Below are 17,419 nucleotides of genomic sequence, written 5' to 3' on the forward strand. Positions count from 1 at the left end.
AGAATGATGGAATGAGGTCCATGATCCCCTTTCTCATTCACCGATTAGGCTTGCCTCCTCCCCCTGCTAATATATGTATCTTTCCCCTCTGTGCTCCTCTTCAAGTAATTATCTGCAATTAAGAGTGAGATCTGTGGAAACAACCAGTTGCCAGAGGGTGAGCGGCTGCCTTGCCTGCCTGCCGAGTGTCTGCATAGAACAGTCCTTACAGGTTCCATCCAGTTCTCTGCCCCCAATTAACCTTGTTCTGCACTAGCAAATGGGACACAGTGTGTTTACAGGGGCTGTGGATTTGCCCTGCAACAACAAAATTCTGGTCTTATTTTTTTCAAGCAAATTCTGAGTAGCAATACAGCAAGGATACTCTCTGGAAGGAACATTGCTCTCGGAGATCATTCTATAAGCTGAATGGCCAGCCAAGAATATGAGTCTCCTAGGACTGCCTTCCTCCCTCATTACCAGCCTCCCACTTTAGGCTATAGAGCAGCTGACCTTAGAGCAATTTTAATAAATTTAATAAATTTTCATCAGTGGCAGCATTTGGACACAGTAAATCATTGATTTCAGTCCAGTTTCAGGCCCAGACTTTACACCAAAAAGCACCTTAGTCCCCCTGGTTGATGACATTTTTTTGGGAAACAGATGGGGGGAGTGTAACCCTGCTCGTTCTCCTTGATCTTTTGGTAGCTTTTGATACCTTTGACCGTGGTATTCTTCTGGAGCAACTCCAGGGTTTGGAGGCACTGTATTACAGTAGTTCCACGTCTACCCTTGGAGCTGTTTCCAAAAAGTAGTTATGTGGTAGCTATTGCTCTGCATCATGGGAGCTCCTGGAAGGAGCAGGCTGGGAGTACTCTTGGATCCAAGATATTCAATGGAAGCTCAGGTGGCATTAGTGGCTAGGAAGACCTATTTCCAACTATATCTGGTTTGCCAGCTACAGCCCCTTTTGTGCAGAGATTACTTGGCTACTGTACTCTATGCTCTGGTGACTTCCAGATTTGATTATTGCTATGCTGGGCTGCCCTTGAAGACTACTTAGAAACTTCAAAAGCAGCAGCCAGATGGGGTTCCATTTCGAAATCACATAATCCCTGTTTTAAAACAGTTGCCAATTCATTTCCAGGGACAAGGTGCTCATATTAGTGTCTAAGGCCCTAAATGATGGGCCCCAATTATCTGAAAGACTGATTTCCCTACAGACCATTTCAGGTGCTAAGATCAGCATAGGGGGCCCTCTTGGTAGTTCCACCACTCTCAGAAATTTGGACTTATTAGTGACCTTGGTGAGTCTTCTCCGTGGCTGCCTCTACACTGTGTAATTCCCTTTTCACTAGATTGTGTCTAGCACTTCCATTGTATAGCTCTCATCTTGGAATCTAATAAATAATTAAAAATCCCCATAGCTAGGGGTTGTGGTTTGTTTTTTACATTCACTAATAAGGAGGTATGAAGTGGACGCTCCTGGCATATTCATGGTTAATCATTAACTATGTTCCCATTGTGCCTGTAATATGTCCACTCATTGATATGTATGTTTTGGGTTGTGTGGGTACTAGTAATCTAGACAAAGCTTTGCATCGCCTTATGCCATGCCTTGAATAGCAGGACAGCTTAGTCCAGCAGTACAATCATGGATATTTACCATTCACTCTACTGTGAATTCTGCTTTGTAATCTGGGGTGATGTGTGTCTCCTCCACCCCAGAAGCAATGCTGTTGTCTCTGATGAAATTTTCTCATGTGCCTTCCAGTGCCCAGTGCTCCACCTCGGAAAGTGGAGGTAGAATCAGTGAACTCCACAACCATTCGTGTTACCTGGAAGTCACCTATCTCTAACAAGCAGCATGGCCAGATCCGAGGCTACCAAGTCATCTGTGTGAAGCTGGAGAATAATGAGCCAGTTGGGTTGCCTATCATGAAAGACGTCATGGTAGCAGAGTCCCAGGTATATCCTGGTATGAGTGGGATGGATGGATGCATGCATGGACAGACAGATAAATAATATATTTTGGAGAAGGGTCTGTATTTGCTTTGTCATGGGCTTTTTCACTTTATATGGTTAGAGAGAAAGAGAGCTATATTATGGCAAATAACATGCATTTTCTTTGTTACAGGCTTCCTTACTATAGTTGAGAGCCTAAAACAAATTTTGGGAGAGAACGATGTGGAAAGGGTTGAGATGGAATGAACTGGGAGTGTCAGGGAGCAGGACAAGGCAGACATTTCTGGGACTTCTACAGTTGCAGTCTAGGTGTGATCATTTGTGAGCTAGACTGTTTGAATGGCACCCAATAGGATTGCTGGAGAGCTATGTTGACTAATTAATATATTTCATTAATACAACACTTGATTCATCTGCATCTTTCTCAACAGGGAGTAAAGCACAGCCAGCCCCCCAACACACATACAACCACTACCCACCCCACATACAACCCAAACCCACCCCAACAAGGAGTGAGGGGGGGAATAAAGTGAGACAAAGACCTGCTAGCTCAAGACTTCACTGCTCAGCTTAGACGATCATGATTCCTACAGACTTTGTCGAATTTTTGTATTTGTGAAGCAGCCCAGTGCCTCTTCCAATTTCCTCAAAGTTGTCCTTTAGGCTGGGGAAATTAATCATCAACTTGCTGCAGTGTTCTTTTGGTCTTTGGGGTTAAAGGTTTGGTCCCAAGTAAACTATGCTGTTAATCTCCTCTAAATGAAATAACTTGATTGCATTTGCTTTTTGAACTGGGGGGAGGGGTTCCTCTGTTAGAGAGAAAATGAACCTTCCTGGGCATTAAGAACAGATTTCACCACTGTTCTTTTAGAACACTAAGTTTGCAAGTGCATGTTCCATGGTCTCCTGTCCTTCATGGGCATGTCTCTGCAGTAGTGTTTCCCCATATGGCAGAGATCAGAGGCTAGCTAATGTCCCTTCACACCTGTCCTTTGAAAGGTAGAAATGCAATATAGTAGTCTGCTGCCATATCTTGCTGAGTTCCTAGATTCTTCCTATCCTACTTCCCTTCCAGTGTACATTTATATAGAAATGGGTTCCATAGGTTCAGTTGACCTTGCTGAAGGTGGGAACTGAGACCTTATGATGGGGAAACATTTCCTTGTGCCCCCTCCATACCTCTTTTGTTCCCTACCTATGGCTACAGTGCTAAGTGCTTTTATCATGCACATTTTATTGACTCTGATATTCCTCAGCCATGTGACTGGGAGCGAGTCCCAACAGAGTTAAGAACCAATTATGTAATATTTCTGAGCCTGGCAGGTTAGACTGCCACCTCATCCCACTCCACCACTGTCTTCCACTTGGACCTTGGAGACAGAGGCAGGGAATCTTCAGACCACCTGGGAGGTTTGCTTGCCAGGCTGCTTTGAGTAAAGAATGCCCTTTCCCACTCCTCCCCTTTCCCCTTCAACTGCCCACCCATCCGTCATATTAGTTGAAACCAAGAGGACTGCCTTACCATATACACACTTTCTTGCTTCCTGGAATTACCTAACACAAAAGCCAAATAGGCCATATAAACCTGCTGTCTCTTAGCTTAGCTGCACAGTCTGAGTAACTCATTGCTCAGATGCAGACCAAGTTGGATTTGACCATTCCTGCTTCCCTGCTTGCCTCTAGCCCTGGCATTGCTTCATTCTGATTTACTTCCTGATGCCATGCTTCATTTATTTCTTATGTGATCATCCAGTTTCCGGCTGAGATACTTCACAGTATTTTGTAGAGCTCATGCCTTAGGCCAATCCTGGCTCAGTGCATCCTTGGATTGGATCTGGGCTGTTTTCACACCTTGTACTTTGATACTGTGTGGTATCAAATAAGGCATCTAACGGTAGAGTCTCTTCTCAGACTGTCTGATTTGCAGCCACAGGCTTCCTTCCTTATGGAAATGTTCGCACATAGAGGCATAGAGACAAAGACTATATAGATGGAACAAATAAACTTGGTCAGTTTATTCAGATAACTATAGGAAAATGAAGCTAATGTCTGCCATTTCTTACAATCCCATACATACTTAGGATTATGTATTAAAATTACATATGGGAGCTTTCAGGAAGCAATAATCAGTTTAGAGAACAAGATTTCCTAGCCCTCGTATATGTAGTTAAGGAGAAATATGAAGGTGTAAAGGTAAAGGGACCAGTCATGGCCGACTGGGGTTGTGGCGCTCATCTCGCTTTACTGGCCGAGGGAGCCGGCGTACAGCTTCCGGGTCATGTGGCCAGCATGACTAAGCCGCTTCTGGCAAACCAGAGCAGCACACAGAAAAGCCGTTTACCTTCCCGCCAGAGCGGTACCTATTTATCTACTTGCACTTCGACGTGCTTTCGAACTGCTAGGTTGGCAGGAGCTGGGACCAAGCAACGGGAGCTCACCCCGTCGCGGGGATTCAAACTGCTGACCTTCTGATCGGCAAGTCCTAGGCTCTGTGGGTTAACCCACAGCGCCACCTGCGTTCCCATGAATGTGTAGGAAGCATCTGAAATTTACCCATCAATTAGAACAGGGTGGATTTGTCTTCTTATACTTAGAGTTACTGTTTTGAAGTCAGGTTACACCCTCTTCCCTATTGTGTTTAGCATCTCACAATTAATTTAAACCACAAGAATAATCTAGGTACAATAATTTGGTACAAAATTCATTTGGGTGTTACTACGTCTTTAGATCCTTAGGTCGCTGGTTCGTTTCCGGGTCGAAGGACCAAAGGGACGTGGGTGGCGCTGTGGGTTAAACCACAGAGCCTATGACTTGCCGATCAAAAGGTTGGTGGTTCGAATCCCCACGACGGGGTGAGCTCCCGTTGCTCAGTCCCTGCTCCTGCCCACCAACAGGATGCTGGTCTAGATGGGCCATGTTAAAAAGTTGCAAGCCTTCAGAATAAGACAGCTGCCTATGCTCCTATTCTATACTTACATCACATCCACACTGTATGTTTAAAGCACATGGTGTCTCACCCCCCGCCCCCCCAAAAAAAAGAATTATGGGAACTGTAGTTTGAATTTTTGCTCTATGAGGGATAAACTACAATTCCCAGAATTCTTTGGGGGAAGCCCTGTGCTTTAAATGCATGTTGTGGATGAGTCAAATCCAGTGGTCCATCTAGCTCAGCAGTCTCTGACAGCAGCTTGAGATAGCACAAGCACATAAATATGTCTTTAGAACTAGCCATCTCCACACCAAAGAACAAGACGAATAGCAACCTCCCCTCTGAGACGAGGATTCTGTAACCACTTAAACTGGCTTTGTTAGCAAAATCCACATGATATCCATTGGTAAAAAACAAAACAAAAAACCCGACACCTGAAGTGAAGAATTATTGTGCATTCAGCAGGCGTGTGTATGTGCTTCTAGGGCAAATCTTCACTACAATGACAGTTCACACGCAGGGGAAATAAATGTCAGGGTAGGGCTAGTCCAAGTAATCCATATCACAGCTCTCTCCCCCAGAACTACAGACATGGTCAGAGAGACAGTGGCTATAGAGAGTCATGATGAAGACTAAAATGAAATGCTGTAAGGGCATTGCAGCCAGCATAAATACCACCTGCCAGTGTTAGCTCTGCTTGCATTGGTTCTGGTGCTCCCAAGCAGTGGCAGCAGCTGAATCTTTTTTATTAAGGCCACTGCCTTCCTACAACCCATTTATCTTACTCAGCAACGCTAAATACTTAAGAAGCAATTGGGCTGGTTTAGCAGAGAAATGTTTTTATCTGCAGGTGACTGTTTCATAAATTCAGACATTTGGCTGGAGCAGATTTCAGAGAGATGCTCCTTCTGTGGAGGTTCCTCTGATCTGTGAGGAGATTAGAGTCTGGTGAAGATGTCAGGGTAAACAGTACATTTAAATAAACTGTTAAGATTGAATGGGTGCCACCAGGATGCTGGTCTGCTTCACATATTTCTGCTTTGCCCTTCAGGGAAATTGTGGAGTTCTCCTGCAGTTTGGAGCATTTTGCTCATTTGCACAGTCTGCTTTCACGGTCTGCTTATTGATATTGACTTGGATGTCATATTTTCAATACATTTTATATATGCAAAATCTATCATCATTCTGTTATAATGATCATTGTTATCATTATCACCTCACTTTTCAGGAAACATTAGATGTAGCTTACAAAAATAAGTAGTAAAATAAAATACAATCTAAAAGAAATACATAAAATATTAAAAATAGCAGGAATAAAACATAGGAATTAAACAACAGCAGTCCATAAAGGCTCTAGAAGAAACAGACATTTCTTCCTTTATTTAAACAATTTATACCCCATTTTTAAGCTTCACAAAGGGCCCCCGGACATAATAAAAAATACAAGCACTGATGAATAATAAAACAGAATATAGAACAGCAAGGATAAAAACCCTCAAATCAAGCTAAAAGCTTGGTGAAGCAAAAAAAATATGTAACTCTCGAAAACTCCATTCAGGCTTCTTGGGGAAGGAATTGTACAGCTTGGGCACCACAACCAAGAAGCCACTGTCCCATGTCCCAGTCAGTTGAATGTCCCCAAACAGCAGGATATGGAGCAGGGCCTTGAATGAAGAATGTAGTGGGCTGGCAGCCATTAGAAACAAAATATTGTGTGTGTATTTTTCCTTTTTCAATAAAAGCTTAAAACGCTCGGAAGGCAGAAATCTCTTTCTAGTACCAAATTCTGTACAACTTCAAAGCATGAGGGAAATCAATCGAATGCACACAGGCTTGGATGTAGTCTACTGCTTTTGTTTAGAATATTTCTAACCCACTCTTCATCACAATGGATCCCAGAGTGGGGTGAAAACAAACATTCATATTGATAGAATAGTTCTGAGCAGGCAGCTGAGAAATGTAATTATTAATTAGCTTGAGAGAAAGCAAGTTTAATACAGATAGAGGAGCTCACATTCTGATATACACAGAGCAAGTTAAGGCACCTTTGCAATCTCACCTGCAGATGGCTGAGCAAGAAACCAGCCTTTGATGTAGCACACCGTAACCTCATAAGTTGCAACATTCTTGAGCAGTGATCAGCTGTGCATATTTTCATGTTCCTGTGAACAGACAGGATAGACGTTCATATCATTGTCTTGAATAATTGTGCCATTTTGTGTCTCATTCATCCTAGGAGAATGGCTTCTCCTTTGCACTGTTATGTGCTGCCAAAACTGTCATGCATGAACATTGTGATCAAGGATGTCTTCCCAACACCTTGCTCCCCCAGGAAGACCAGTTTGAATTTCTGTTGTGGGTTCCCAAACTCTTCTCCTGTAGACAAAGTGCCTAGCTCCAGTGTGGGCTGGAATTGAAACATACCACTGATTTTTCTGTTTGATATTCAGTGTGTGTTCTTCCCTGTCTCCTCCTTCCTTTTATTAATTCTCCATCCTCTGAATCCCCCTTTGCATAGGTGTTTCCTAAGCATTTATAAAACATGGTTTGATTGTATTACTTTACTTGGGCCTGCGCCCCTGCTCTCACGGCTTGCCAGCCTTGTCTACATGTCACCCCTCCAAATCCCCAGCCCTCTTCCACTTTATACCTCAACCCCGCAAACCTCACCCAAAGCCTCTCCCCTTTACACTTCACCATTTGTAGGGTGAAATGAAGTAAATGAAGAGGAGACAGTCTTTTCTCACCTTAGCACTCCTGCCCTGCTGCAAGTTTCCTTTTAATTGTCCCACCACTGTCACTCAGAGAGAGAAAAAGAAATTGCATTTTAAAATGCAGGCTTTTTCTCTCCTTCCCGCAGCAACAGCCTCCCAGCAGAACAGCAGTCAGGCAAGAGGGGAAGGCAGACCAGGCAAGCAGAATGGGTGGCCCAAGTGAGCCGCACAGCAGCAGAAAGGTCAGTGTTGGACATTTGGCTCTGCTGCTGCTTCCTGCCTCATTGTCCTCCAATGCTGGACCAAAACTGTGGTTGCTGGGGAACTGCCCTGACCTGCCCTGGCTATTACTCTGTGACTTGCCTGTCCACAACCCACACCACTTGCCTGGACCACCTGCCACCCGTGTCACTCACCTGCCTGTCTGAGCTGCCTGCCTGCTGTTCCGTCATCACTCTGCACTTGGTCACACCAACTGCAGTGTGACAACATTATTACAACCTTAATACATACCAAGAAAAACTGAAGTTCAATAAAACACAATGACACACATTTTAAAAATGCCATTGTTGGGAATGGAAGTGGGCAGTGATTGAGATAGTGGCAGTACATTTTGTGAACTGGAGGAAGCAGAATTGAGGGGAGGGGGGGTTTCCAAAGCAGGGCTGTGGACATGTACAGACCTGTGGCTCTCTTGATTACTTCTATGGGACATCATGCCTTTGCAGCAGTTTCAGGTATTTCTTCTTACAACAGCTTTTGCTGCTGGCCTTAGTAGCCGTGGACCTCATTTGTTTTGAAGAGCTTGCTTCTGGGTTTTGCTGCCAGTGAAAACATATGTGTCGCTGCCAAACTCATTTGCTACAGAGCAAGTTGCAGCAAAGAGCTCCTCTGTCCAGACAGTTCAGTAGTACGAGATCACTTGCCTGCCTGGGGTGGGGTGGATGCGAATCCTTGTGAGCCTTCCTTCAGAACCCGAACATGTTGCTTTGGAAGGCAAAGAGATGAGTAAATGAGACGTGCACCATAAATCTGCTTGTTTTATAAGATGCACTTTAGGTAAATGCACTCTTTGCAAGAATTTAAGTAACTCTGCTTGATGCAAGAAACTTAGAAATTGATTACACTGATGATCATGCTGCTTCTCTGGCTGGTTTTTGAGGAAGCTTATCTCAGTACACAGCTATTGCTTATCTTAACAGGGAGGGTTACAGGAGTCTGAGAATTATGGTTGAAAGGGTTCAGCTGGTGGAAGAGGGGGAGGGCAAGTATTGCCCTGAAGCTTTGGTAGGTCATTTTTCCTGATTTGGTTTGAGTCTCTTGGCTTGTGCTGTCTCATCAGAGGCTCTGGAGCCCAGCCACAGCATTTCACGAAGACATTTCTATGTCCTATTTCCACTAGGATCATTCACTACAGGAGGAACATACTATTTTCACATGTGTTTCTCCTTGTTACTGTTAATTCCTTTATTGCTAACAGTAGCAATATGTTGTTTCTAAAGCTGGTGTCCAGAGCTAGCATATGTACTTACATAATGAAACTCCCAGGTTAGTGTGTATAGGATTGCAGCCTTAGATAGTCTGCAGTTTGAAGAGGGGGTTTGTTTCTGTAGTTCTCGGGGGGGGGGGCGGAGAGAAAGAGAGCTACAATTCTTTGTGTGAGAGAGGTGTTTGTGGAAGAAAGCAGTAGATACACTTGGGGGTCCAGATAGTGCCAAATCTTGTGTGTGTGCTTGCATGTGTTAATAATCCATAGTTTGTCATCACAGTTCCCTTACTCTTTCCTCCTTCCTGTCCCCCCATCAGTTAAGGTTTAAGGACGCTATTGACCACGTAAGTACCATTTGTTAGAGTGTTTGCTTGGATCAGATGGGTCTGAGGATCATTTTGTGAAATCTGTGTGCATAGTGCTGTCAAAACACCCCTGTCAATCCTCAGATGGTTCTAGGGAGTTGCTCTGTGGAGCTTCCACCAGCCACAAATCCTGAGCAAATTGGCATTTAGATTGCTGCTAAATGCAGAAAAGCAATTGACATTTTTCATAATCTGTAATTCCAGCTTGTTGCAATGCAATTTCAGGCAGATGCGGGGGGAGCAGCCCACTTTCTACAGTCTTTGGTCCAGCTCGTTACATGGCAGAGTCAGATCTGTAATCTTTAAACCTCATTGATCCCAGTCGTGAAAAATACCCTGTTCTCTCAGCTGTGACCTTTGGTTGAAACAGAAGCTGTAATAAGAACACAATCACATTCAAACAGTTAAATTCAATTTTTCCAAGTAATTTTGAGATATAAATTTGGAGGAACAAGCTTGAAAATTACCTTTGGAGAAAGACAGATTAAGTTACATACCCTGCTGTGGCTTCCCTCGTCTCTTAGCAGAAGGACTTTGCTTAGAAGGGGTTTGCAGCGACAGCCCTATGTATGGTATCTCTCATTCCACCTTCTTTCTTTCCTCTCTCCCCCTAACTTGCTTTGTTCTAGTGGCATGCTCTTCCCTGTGTGAGAATTACTCTCCTGTGTGGACTGTGGTGATGACTACATCTTTTCGTAGCCTTTGTGTTGTGTGTTTGAGTATCTCCCTCTATATCAATTTATTGCCATTGATTGATTTTGCTCTCTCATACAACTCCAGGGGGAAAAGGAAATCTTACTTGAACTCTGATTTTGGTGTCATTCTGATTTCTGTTTGCTAATTTGGGTTTGCAAATGAAAGCAATGAAGGAATAATCTGGGTTAGGTAGCTGAATCCTGTAACTTACCTGGGCTGCCAGTGAGAAAAAGCCTATTCACATTTGTTTGTTTGTTTGTTTTATTCAAATAATTAACAATTACATGACAGCCAAAAACAAAGCACCCTGACAAACCAAGGTTCTAGGAAGAGATTGTGCTCTATCTATCCATCTCAATACAGATTTATTCCTGGTTATATCACATTTTTATTTTTGTGCATTAACAGTCATTCCTTCATGCATAGGGTTAATGGTTGAAATTCTACTAGAAAACTGCTAGAGGTTGTCTTTGAGCAGGTCTTTCTCTGTGGAGTCCTTCACAAGGGTCCATATTTGCTAATAGAATGTAGAAGGTTTGAGAGAGCTGGAGTAAGCTTATGGTTACAAAGCCAACCCCATCAAATGATCCAGTGAGATAGTTCAAAGTCCTATTGCTACTTGCCCCTGCTGGTGTCTCTAGCCTGCACAGCTGGGGACAATACCATTGAGAAGGTAACAGATCCTGTGGCCTATAGATCCTGTGGCCTTTGTTTTGTGTAGAATTTTATGCTTGCTCTCTCGCCTTACATTTTTCCTGATGTATGTAGCATGGGTAGTTTATTTTTAAGAAGCAAGACTCTTGAATACCGTGGTTGGTGAGCATGTTATGGCAAGTGGCAGATCCACTAGCTATATTGCTGCTCATCCCAGGGCCTTCTGCTGGAAGAGACAAGTGAGTGGTCTGCTTCTGTTCTGTTATATGTACTGAAGTTAACACTTTAACTGTGATGGAAGGGCTGCTACTTTCCTGTTACAATAGGTTTACAACCAGTCCTTTTCATCTTTTGCCCATGTATCTGTGGGGTAAATGGCAGCACTATGAACAGAGAAGACTGCTTCATGCCCTTATTACATGACTGCGTAGCAGTTTGCCCTGCCAGGTATAGCAAAAGAATGTGCTTGTTTGTGGCCTGTTGATATGAAGAAGCACTTTGTCTCCGATAAGCATCTCATGACAATTAAAATTCAATATATGATGCTGCTGGAAGATGCTGTTCATAAGTGAAAATAAGACACAGAACTTTGCCAGGCTCAGAGACAAAAAGACAAGACAACAAGGGAAGGCAAGTGGAGGGACGTTTTAAATGTTTGATTTTTGCTGTAGGCCGTTTAGAGATGGATGGGGTATTTTATTTTTATTTTTATTATTATTATTAGTCTCTCAGTACCAGAACAAAAAGAGATTAATTGTTAACAGACATTTACTTCCAGTTAGCACCAGCTTGATCTTCCCTTTCTGGCAGTCTTGCCAGGATGAAAATGGTGAAACTACTCAATAGCCCTTGGCTGTCCTTTTACCAGTAACAAGTTCACTTGTGGTAGAAGTTGTGGGAAAGTTGTTCTTCCCTTCCCACTTCAGTTTGCTGTATTTTGTTGGGTCCCTGTTTCTTGCTGTGAACTTCCTTGGCTATCCAGAATTATAGGCTGGGCAATTTGTCTAGAAATTGGGCTGCAACTAACGACTGCTGCAATTGCATTGGGAGTTGCAAGTGTTGAGTTTGACAAACTGCTCCAGACAAACCAACCCTTTCATCCCATGTTGGAAATAGGAAAAAATGTGTGGATTTGTTCACGTGATGTAGTGAAAATGGGTGCTTTCTGGCAAAGGGAGGTGCACAGGAAACACAACAAAAGTAGCCTATGACAAAACATACCCTGGCTTACTTCACAGAGGCCACTGGATTGCATCAACCAACCTAGGAACATGTTTTCTCAATGCAACTTTCACTTGTCATCAGTGATGCGAGAGGTGGAGGCCCTGTATCCAAAGTAATCTCATTAAAAAGTTAATATAACTTCAGGGTCAGTTTTCCTTCTTGTGTGTTTTGGAACTAAATGGGTCAAATATCCAAAGTAAAGAAATGCTCTTATATTCCTGCCTTCCTTAATTTGATAACGAGCTAAAAATGTCTGTTTCCCACAGGAAACCCTCATAGGAGGCCTTTTACCCGAAACAACCTATTCTATCAGCATCGCAGCCTACACCACCAAAGGGGATGGGGCCCGCAGCAGGGACAAGGTGGTTACTACAAGTGGAGCAGGTGAGCCAATAGTACTACAACACATCTTTGATGAGCAAGTCTACTCTAATATTTTGAGCTCCAAAATAAAAAATGACAGAAATTTTAATCTTAAGAAGTGTTAGGAAGGTGAAAAGAGTCCCTGTACCCTGGAACCCCTTGTTTTGCAGACTGAACTGCAGGTGATGGAGAAGCAAGTAGAAGAATGGAAACTTCCTCTCTTTAAAAACCGCTTCACACATTACAATTTTATTACAATGGAGATAATTTGCAGGCATTCTGGCATGCCGTGTCTAACAGCAGTCAGTCAGATGTCTCTAGGGAGCCATAAGCAGAGCAGGAGAACAATGACCATCTCCTGTTCATCCCAAGTATCTTATGTTTGGAACTGTACTGCTTCTGCTCATAGTTACCATGGCTAATAGTTGCTGGGAAATGCCTCTGCCTTGAATTGGCAAAATACCATGACATTCATGTGGCAGCTTCATCGCAGCTTAGTCAAATCAACTCACCCCAAATCCAGAATACCACTATGCTATTGTGAATTTGCTCTGAGTGCCACAGTCTGGCACAGGATAATGGTTATCTTGGCACTGTGCTGATACTGAATAGTTTTGTTGTTGATGGATTTACACGTCAATCTCCCCTGATTTGGGGGAAGGATGTGTCTCTGTTGTGGGTGGAACGGAGATATGAAACCATCCATTTTATACAGCAGGTGTTAAGCTTTGAAGGGAGCAGCCCTTAATTTGTGCTACATATATGAGATTTGGAATCCTGTTGCTGCTCAGCCATCACATCAACATTCCTAGCAGGAACCAGTTCATCAGCTCAAACACAGCACATTTTGATTGCAAACAGCATGCTATGCTCTCAACAGCTCGCACAGGTGGTGAAATTATAAAGATTGCTATGAAAATTGCCTGCATCAAACTAGCGGAGATTCCAGTTTTGAGTCTGGGCTTCTCTGCAACATCTTATATTAAAGCCCTGATTTCTTATCTTGTGGCATTACCTTTCACTTTCTTTATCATACTGTCCCAAATCTACTTTCTCTAGGCTTGCTTCTGCAAATGGCAAGATTCAAGGAGTGGTTGCGGAAGTATGATGAGATTTAAGAGTCAGATACAAGGAAGTTTTGAAGACAGTATCCATCACAGTGTTATTTTTCACTGCAATTTTGGAAATAGTTACATTTGGAATAATTTACAGTATAGAAGTTAGGGATTAGCTGTTTAAATAATTTGCCCCAGGGTTTGGTTCCATCTGAATTTCAGTCCATCACCTACTGACATCCTGTATTATCAGTGTTTGCAAACTAGGAGGCACAAAGGTTTTCACAAAATATAGCAGCTGACAAAATTCCTTCAGAAGCTTGCACAAAGTGTGGCATTTGTGATAATCTTATTCATCCCCATTCCTTTAAGATCCTATAGCTTCCACCATAGTGTTCTCAACTCCCCTCCCCAAAAGAAATCAGATTTTATGATCAAGTTAGGCACATTTTACAGACAAACATATAGGTTAAGGATATTTGTGAAATGTAGCCATATAGAAATTAGTTTTTTTCCATTATAAAATTTGGATTTTGTTTTGTTGCTGTTGTTTAATTGTGGAATTTGGAGGACCTGGAAGAGTAAACACTGATATGTTCAGAAATACAGTGCAGTTGTTTCTGGACTGAACCACTTCAAATTGCAGGTGGTTTGCCTTTTTGGACACTGCCCCTGTAAACTCCCTGCCTGTGGAAAACATGCAAAGGAAAAGTCTTCTCCCAGATACGCTGCTTTTTTGTGTGCAGCTAATTTTAATTGGGGAAGCATTCAAACATATTGATCTTTCATCTGTAATCTGACGCCAAATTGATAGGGAGTGCTGTGCTAGATAATATTCCTTAGCAGGTAGATAAATTTCCTGAGTGAGCAACTCCAGCAGTGAAAAGGCCAGAACTCTGTCTCCCTCCCACTCATGGCATATCACCCTGTTTTTGTCCCACAGTCCCAGGCAAGCCTACCATGATGATCAGCACCACAGCCATGAATACAGCTCTGATCAATTGGCACCCACCTAAAGAGATGGTTGGGGAGCTGCTGGGCTACCAGCTGCAGTTCAAACATGCTGAGGAGGAGAAGATGAGGATTATGAACTTTGAGAAGAACGTGGATCACTTCACCGTGACTGACCTTTACAAGGGAGCCACCTACATCTTCAAGCTGGCTGCCAAGAATAGGGTTGGTCTTGGGGAGGAGTTTGAAAAAGAAATCACTACCGCAGAGGAAGCGCCAAGCGGTTTCCCCCAGAACCTGCACGTGGTGGGGCTGACCACCTCCACCACTAAAGTGACTTGGGAGCCTCCACTTCTGGCGGAGAGGAATGGGAAAATGACCAACTACACCGTTGTGTACAGAGACATTAACAGCCAGCAGAACCTGACCAATGTTACGAGGGAAACAAGCATCACTCTGACCAACCTCAAACCTGACACAACCTATGACATCAAAGTTAGAGCCCACACTAACAAGGGAGCTGGCCCTCTCAGCCCCAGCATTCAGTCTAGGACGATGCCGATGGAACAAGGTAAGCACTCCCCTGTGATCAGTTAATGAACCTCTGTGGCAGAAAACAGGTCAGAGATGACCTGGTCAGTCTTACCTTCCTGAGCTTATAATTTTTTGGATGGGGGGGCATGGAGTTTGAATGACTGCATTTGTTTTTTCAAACACATAACCCCATTTTCTGTTTCCAGATAAGAATTGTAGCTTTGGTGCAAACTGAACAGGCAGCTTCTGTGAAGAAACAGTGCCTTATAACTGCTACCTTTTGAAGATTGCTGTGTACACACTATACCTTTAAAGTACAATCGGAACACATTATTTTCCTCAAAGAATTCAGGGCACTGTAGTTTACCTCTTGCAGTGTTAAAAATCCTAGCAACCCATAACAAACTACAAGGCCCAGAGAAAGAATATACTTTGAACGTGCTTTAAATATATAGTTTGTACACAGTCTGTGACAAAGAGGGGAAGGTGGCAACACAGTTTGGTCAAAAAGCTTAAGTGTCCTAAGGTGCAAGAAGGCTTATTGAATCTACAGGAAAACACCAAATTTTGCTGCTACTGAGAAGAGTGGAAGGGAAAGGGTTAGTTGTCCAGTGTTGCCTCACGGGGGCCACTCAAAAGGATTCTTTCTAATTGCAGTGTTCGCAAAGAACTTTCGTGTCAGTGCTGTGATGAAAACATCTGTGCTACTTAGCTGGGAGGTTCCAGACTCTTACAAATCTGCAGTTCCTTTCAAGGTAAGGGAATATGTCTGTCACGTATGGGGACCCGATTAATGTGCAGTAAGGAAGAAATTAGAAAGTCTGTCTCAGGGACCTTCAGACCAAGAGTCTTGCTGTCATCAACCCAGTTATGTAAGCTGAGCAACCAAATCCGGAGAAACACCAGGGGGCTTGAGTCAGGATGTAAGAAGTGTGGACACCCCCTTGTCCTGGGTACCCTAGAGTCCTGACACTTGTTTCCTTTAGTCTAGATCACCAAACATGGTAAATCAGCAGGTATGTCTTTAGAAATTAGTTAAAAACTGGTACATTTCCAGACCAAACCTCTTGATTCCCTTGACGATTTTGGAGACTCATATATGCCCTTTAAATGTTACTCAAGCTGTATGGGAATTGGTTTCCCATGAGTCCTGCATGGTGGAGTGAGGAATTCATTCTCAGCACTGGCACAATCTTCTGCTCAGAACAGACTACAATTAGGAGCCCATACCCCCTGCATTCCAGGCAAAATGGTTTGATCCTACTGCTGATCATGAAGCATTTTTGTTGAGAACACAGGCAGAATTGCACTTAGGGCAGGATAGAGATACCTCTAGCACCCAACAGGGCACCGTAGTGTGCTGCTCTGCCTGTGGTCGCTAGCAACATGACAGAGATAAGTAAGCACTCGTGACAGCAGGAGAATTCTATGCGGGGAATTCGTTCATAAAAGGCTAGTTCTTTGGACTCGTTCCTAGTGCTGTACAGTCAGAGCTGCCTTGGAACCATCATCAAAACCGTTGCATAGTGTGGGCTTCAAAACGTAGTTGCCAGATTATGCTGACGTAAGCAGAGAGTTGACAGCAGTTGCTGCCATGGGTTTGCCATGATGAGGCACAGGAGCAGATGGTGTTAGCGGCTCACTAGCTGAGGAGCAGCCATGCAAACGCAACGGGTGTAAATGAGCTTTCTTCTTCCTGTAGACAGCATTAGATGTCCAGGCCATGCACAAGTGCCAACAGAGTAACTGGCCCAGGAGCAGCTGGCCCAGGAGCAGCAGCAACTTTGCAAACAGGACACTCCCCCACCCACCTGTGCTGAGCTGCTTAATTCAAGTGTACAGGATGCCAGGCCAAAGCCTAATAATCTAGCGAGCACCGCTGATAAGTCTCCATGGGAACAATTAGCATTATCTACACTTGATAAACAGTCTCGCACTAAATCTACATCCCAAAGGGTGTCCTCTTTCTCTTTAACAGATTTAATTAAGGCAGATATTGTTATGATTTGTGAACACTGAGGCGCAGGCTAAATATCATGGTATTTTTTTATTGGGAATGAACTGAGACCTCTGAAATTCCTTCACTGAAAAATCAACAACAGGGCTTTCAGTTCTCCTCAGAGAAGAGCCGTTGCTTCATCTGGTCCAGGAGATAAAACTCCCTGCAAAGAGATGACTGGTCCTGTGAAGTGAGTGAGAAGTGATGTTATGGTGAGATTCCTGCTGCAATCAGAACCTGACACTGTCCCTGATCTAAGAGAGCTGCTTCCCTGCCTGTGTTTGATGCTAGAAATGGATTTTAAATGAATGCTGCGTTGGGGAATGAGAACTGATCATGAGACATTTTCATGAGGGCATAGGCAGAATGTTTTCAGACCAGTAGCCCTGGCTTCCACCTCCTATTATTGTACCTTGACAGATTTTTAGTAACAGATTCATCTTGCAGACTACTTTAGCTTCTCTGACACAGTAACTTACACCATTGTTGCCTAACTCCAGAA

The 17,419-nt window shown here is 43.5% G+C and overlaps 1 protein-coding gene and 1 long non-coding RNA gene across 26 annotated transcripts in view; one reads left to right on the plus strand and one right to left on the minus strand.

Annotated features, from left to right (window-relative positions):
- The window catches only part of PTPRF (protein tyrosine phosphatase receptor type F), a 457,928-nt gene that overhangs the window by 396,393 nt on the left and 44,116 nt on the right, over positions 1-17,419 (plus strand). For 14 of the 25 annotated variants that reach the window (XM_083446024.1, XM_083446033.1, XM_083446017.1 and 11 more), the window contains 5 exons: positions 1,754-1,947; positions 9,394-9,420; positions 12,282-12,399; positions 14,377-14,955; positions 15,576-15,673. In XM_083446024.1, coding sequence (XP_083302150.1) covers positions 1,754-1,947; positions 9,394-9,420; positions 12,282-12,399; positions 14,377-14,955; positions 15,576-15,673 — 1,016 coding nt within the window. The remainder of the gene's footprint in view (positions 1-1,753; positions 1,948-9,393; positions 9,421-12,281; positions 12,400-14,376; positions 14,956-15,575; positions 15,674-17,419) is intronic. The other 11 variants (XM_083446014.1, XM_083446021.1, XM_083446035.1 and 8 more) reach the window with 1 other exon arrangement.
- Positions 4,902-9,385, minus strand: LOC310680029. The gene is made up of 3 exons (XR_014512622.1): positions 8,271-9,385; positions 7,621-7,667; positions 4,902-7,035 (listed from the first exon to the last, which is right to left on the minus strand). It is a non-coding gene; the product is annotated as an uncharacterized lncRNA (long non-coding RNA).

The sequence above is a fragment of the Podarcis tiliguerta genome (assembly GCF_965153285.1).
Source record: "Podarcis tiliguerta genome assembly, chromosome: 6".
Lineage (NCBI taxonomy): Eukaryota > Metazoa > Chordata > Lepidosauria > Squamata > Lacertidae > Podarcis > Podarcis tiliguerta.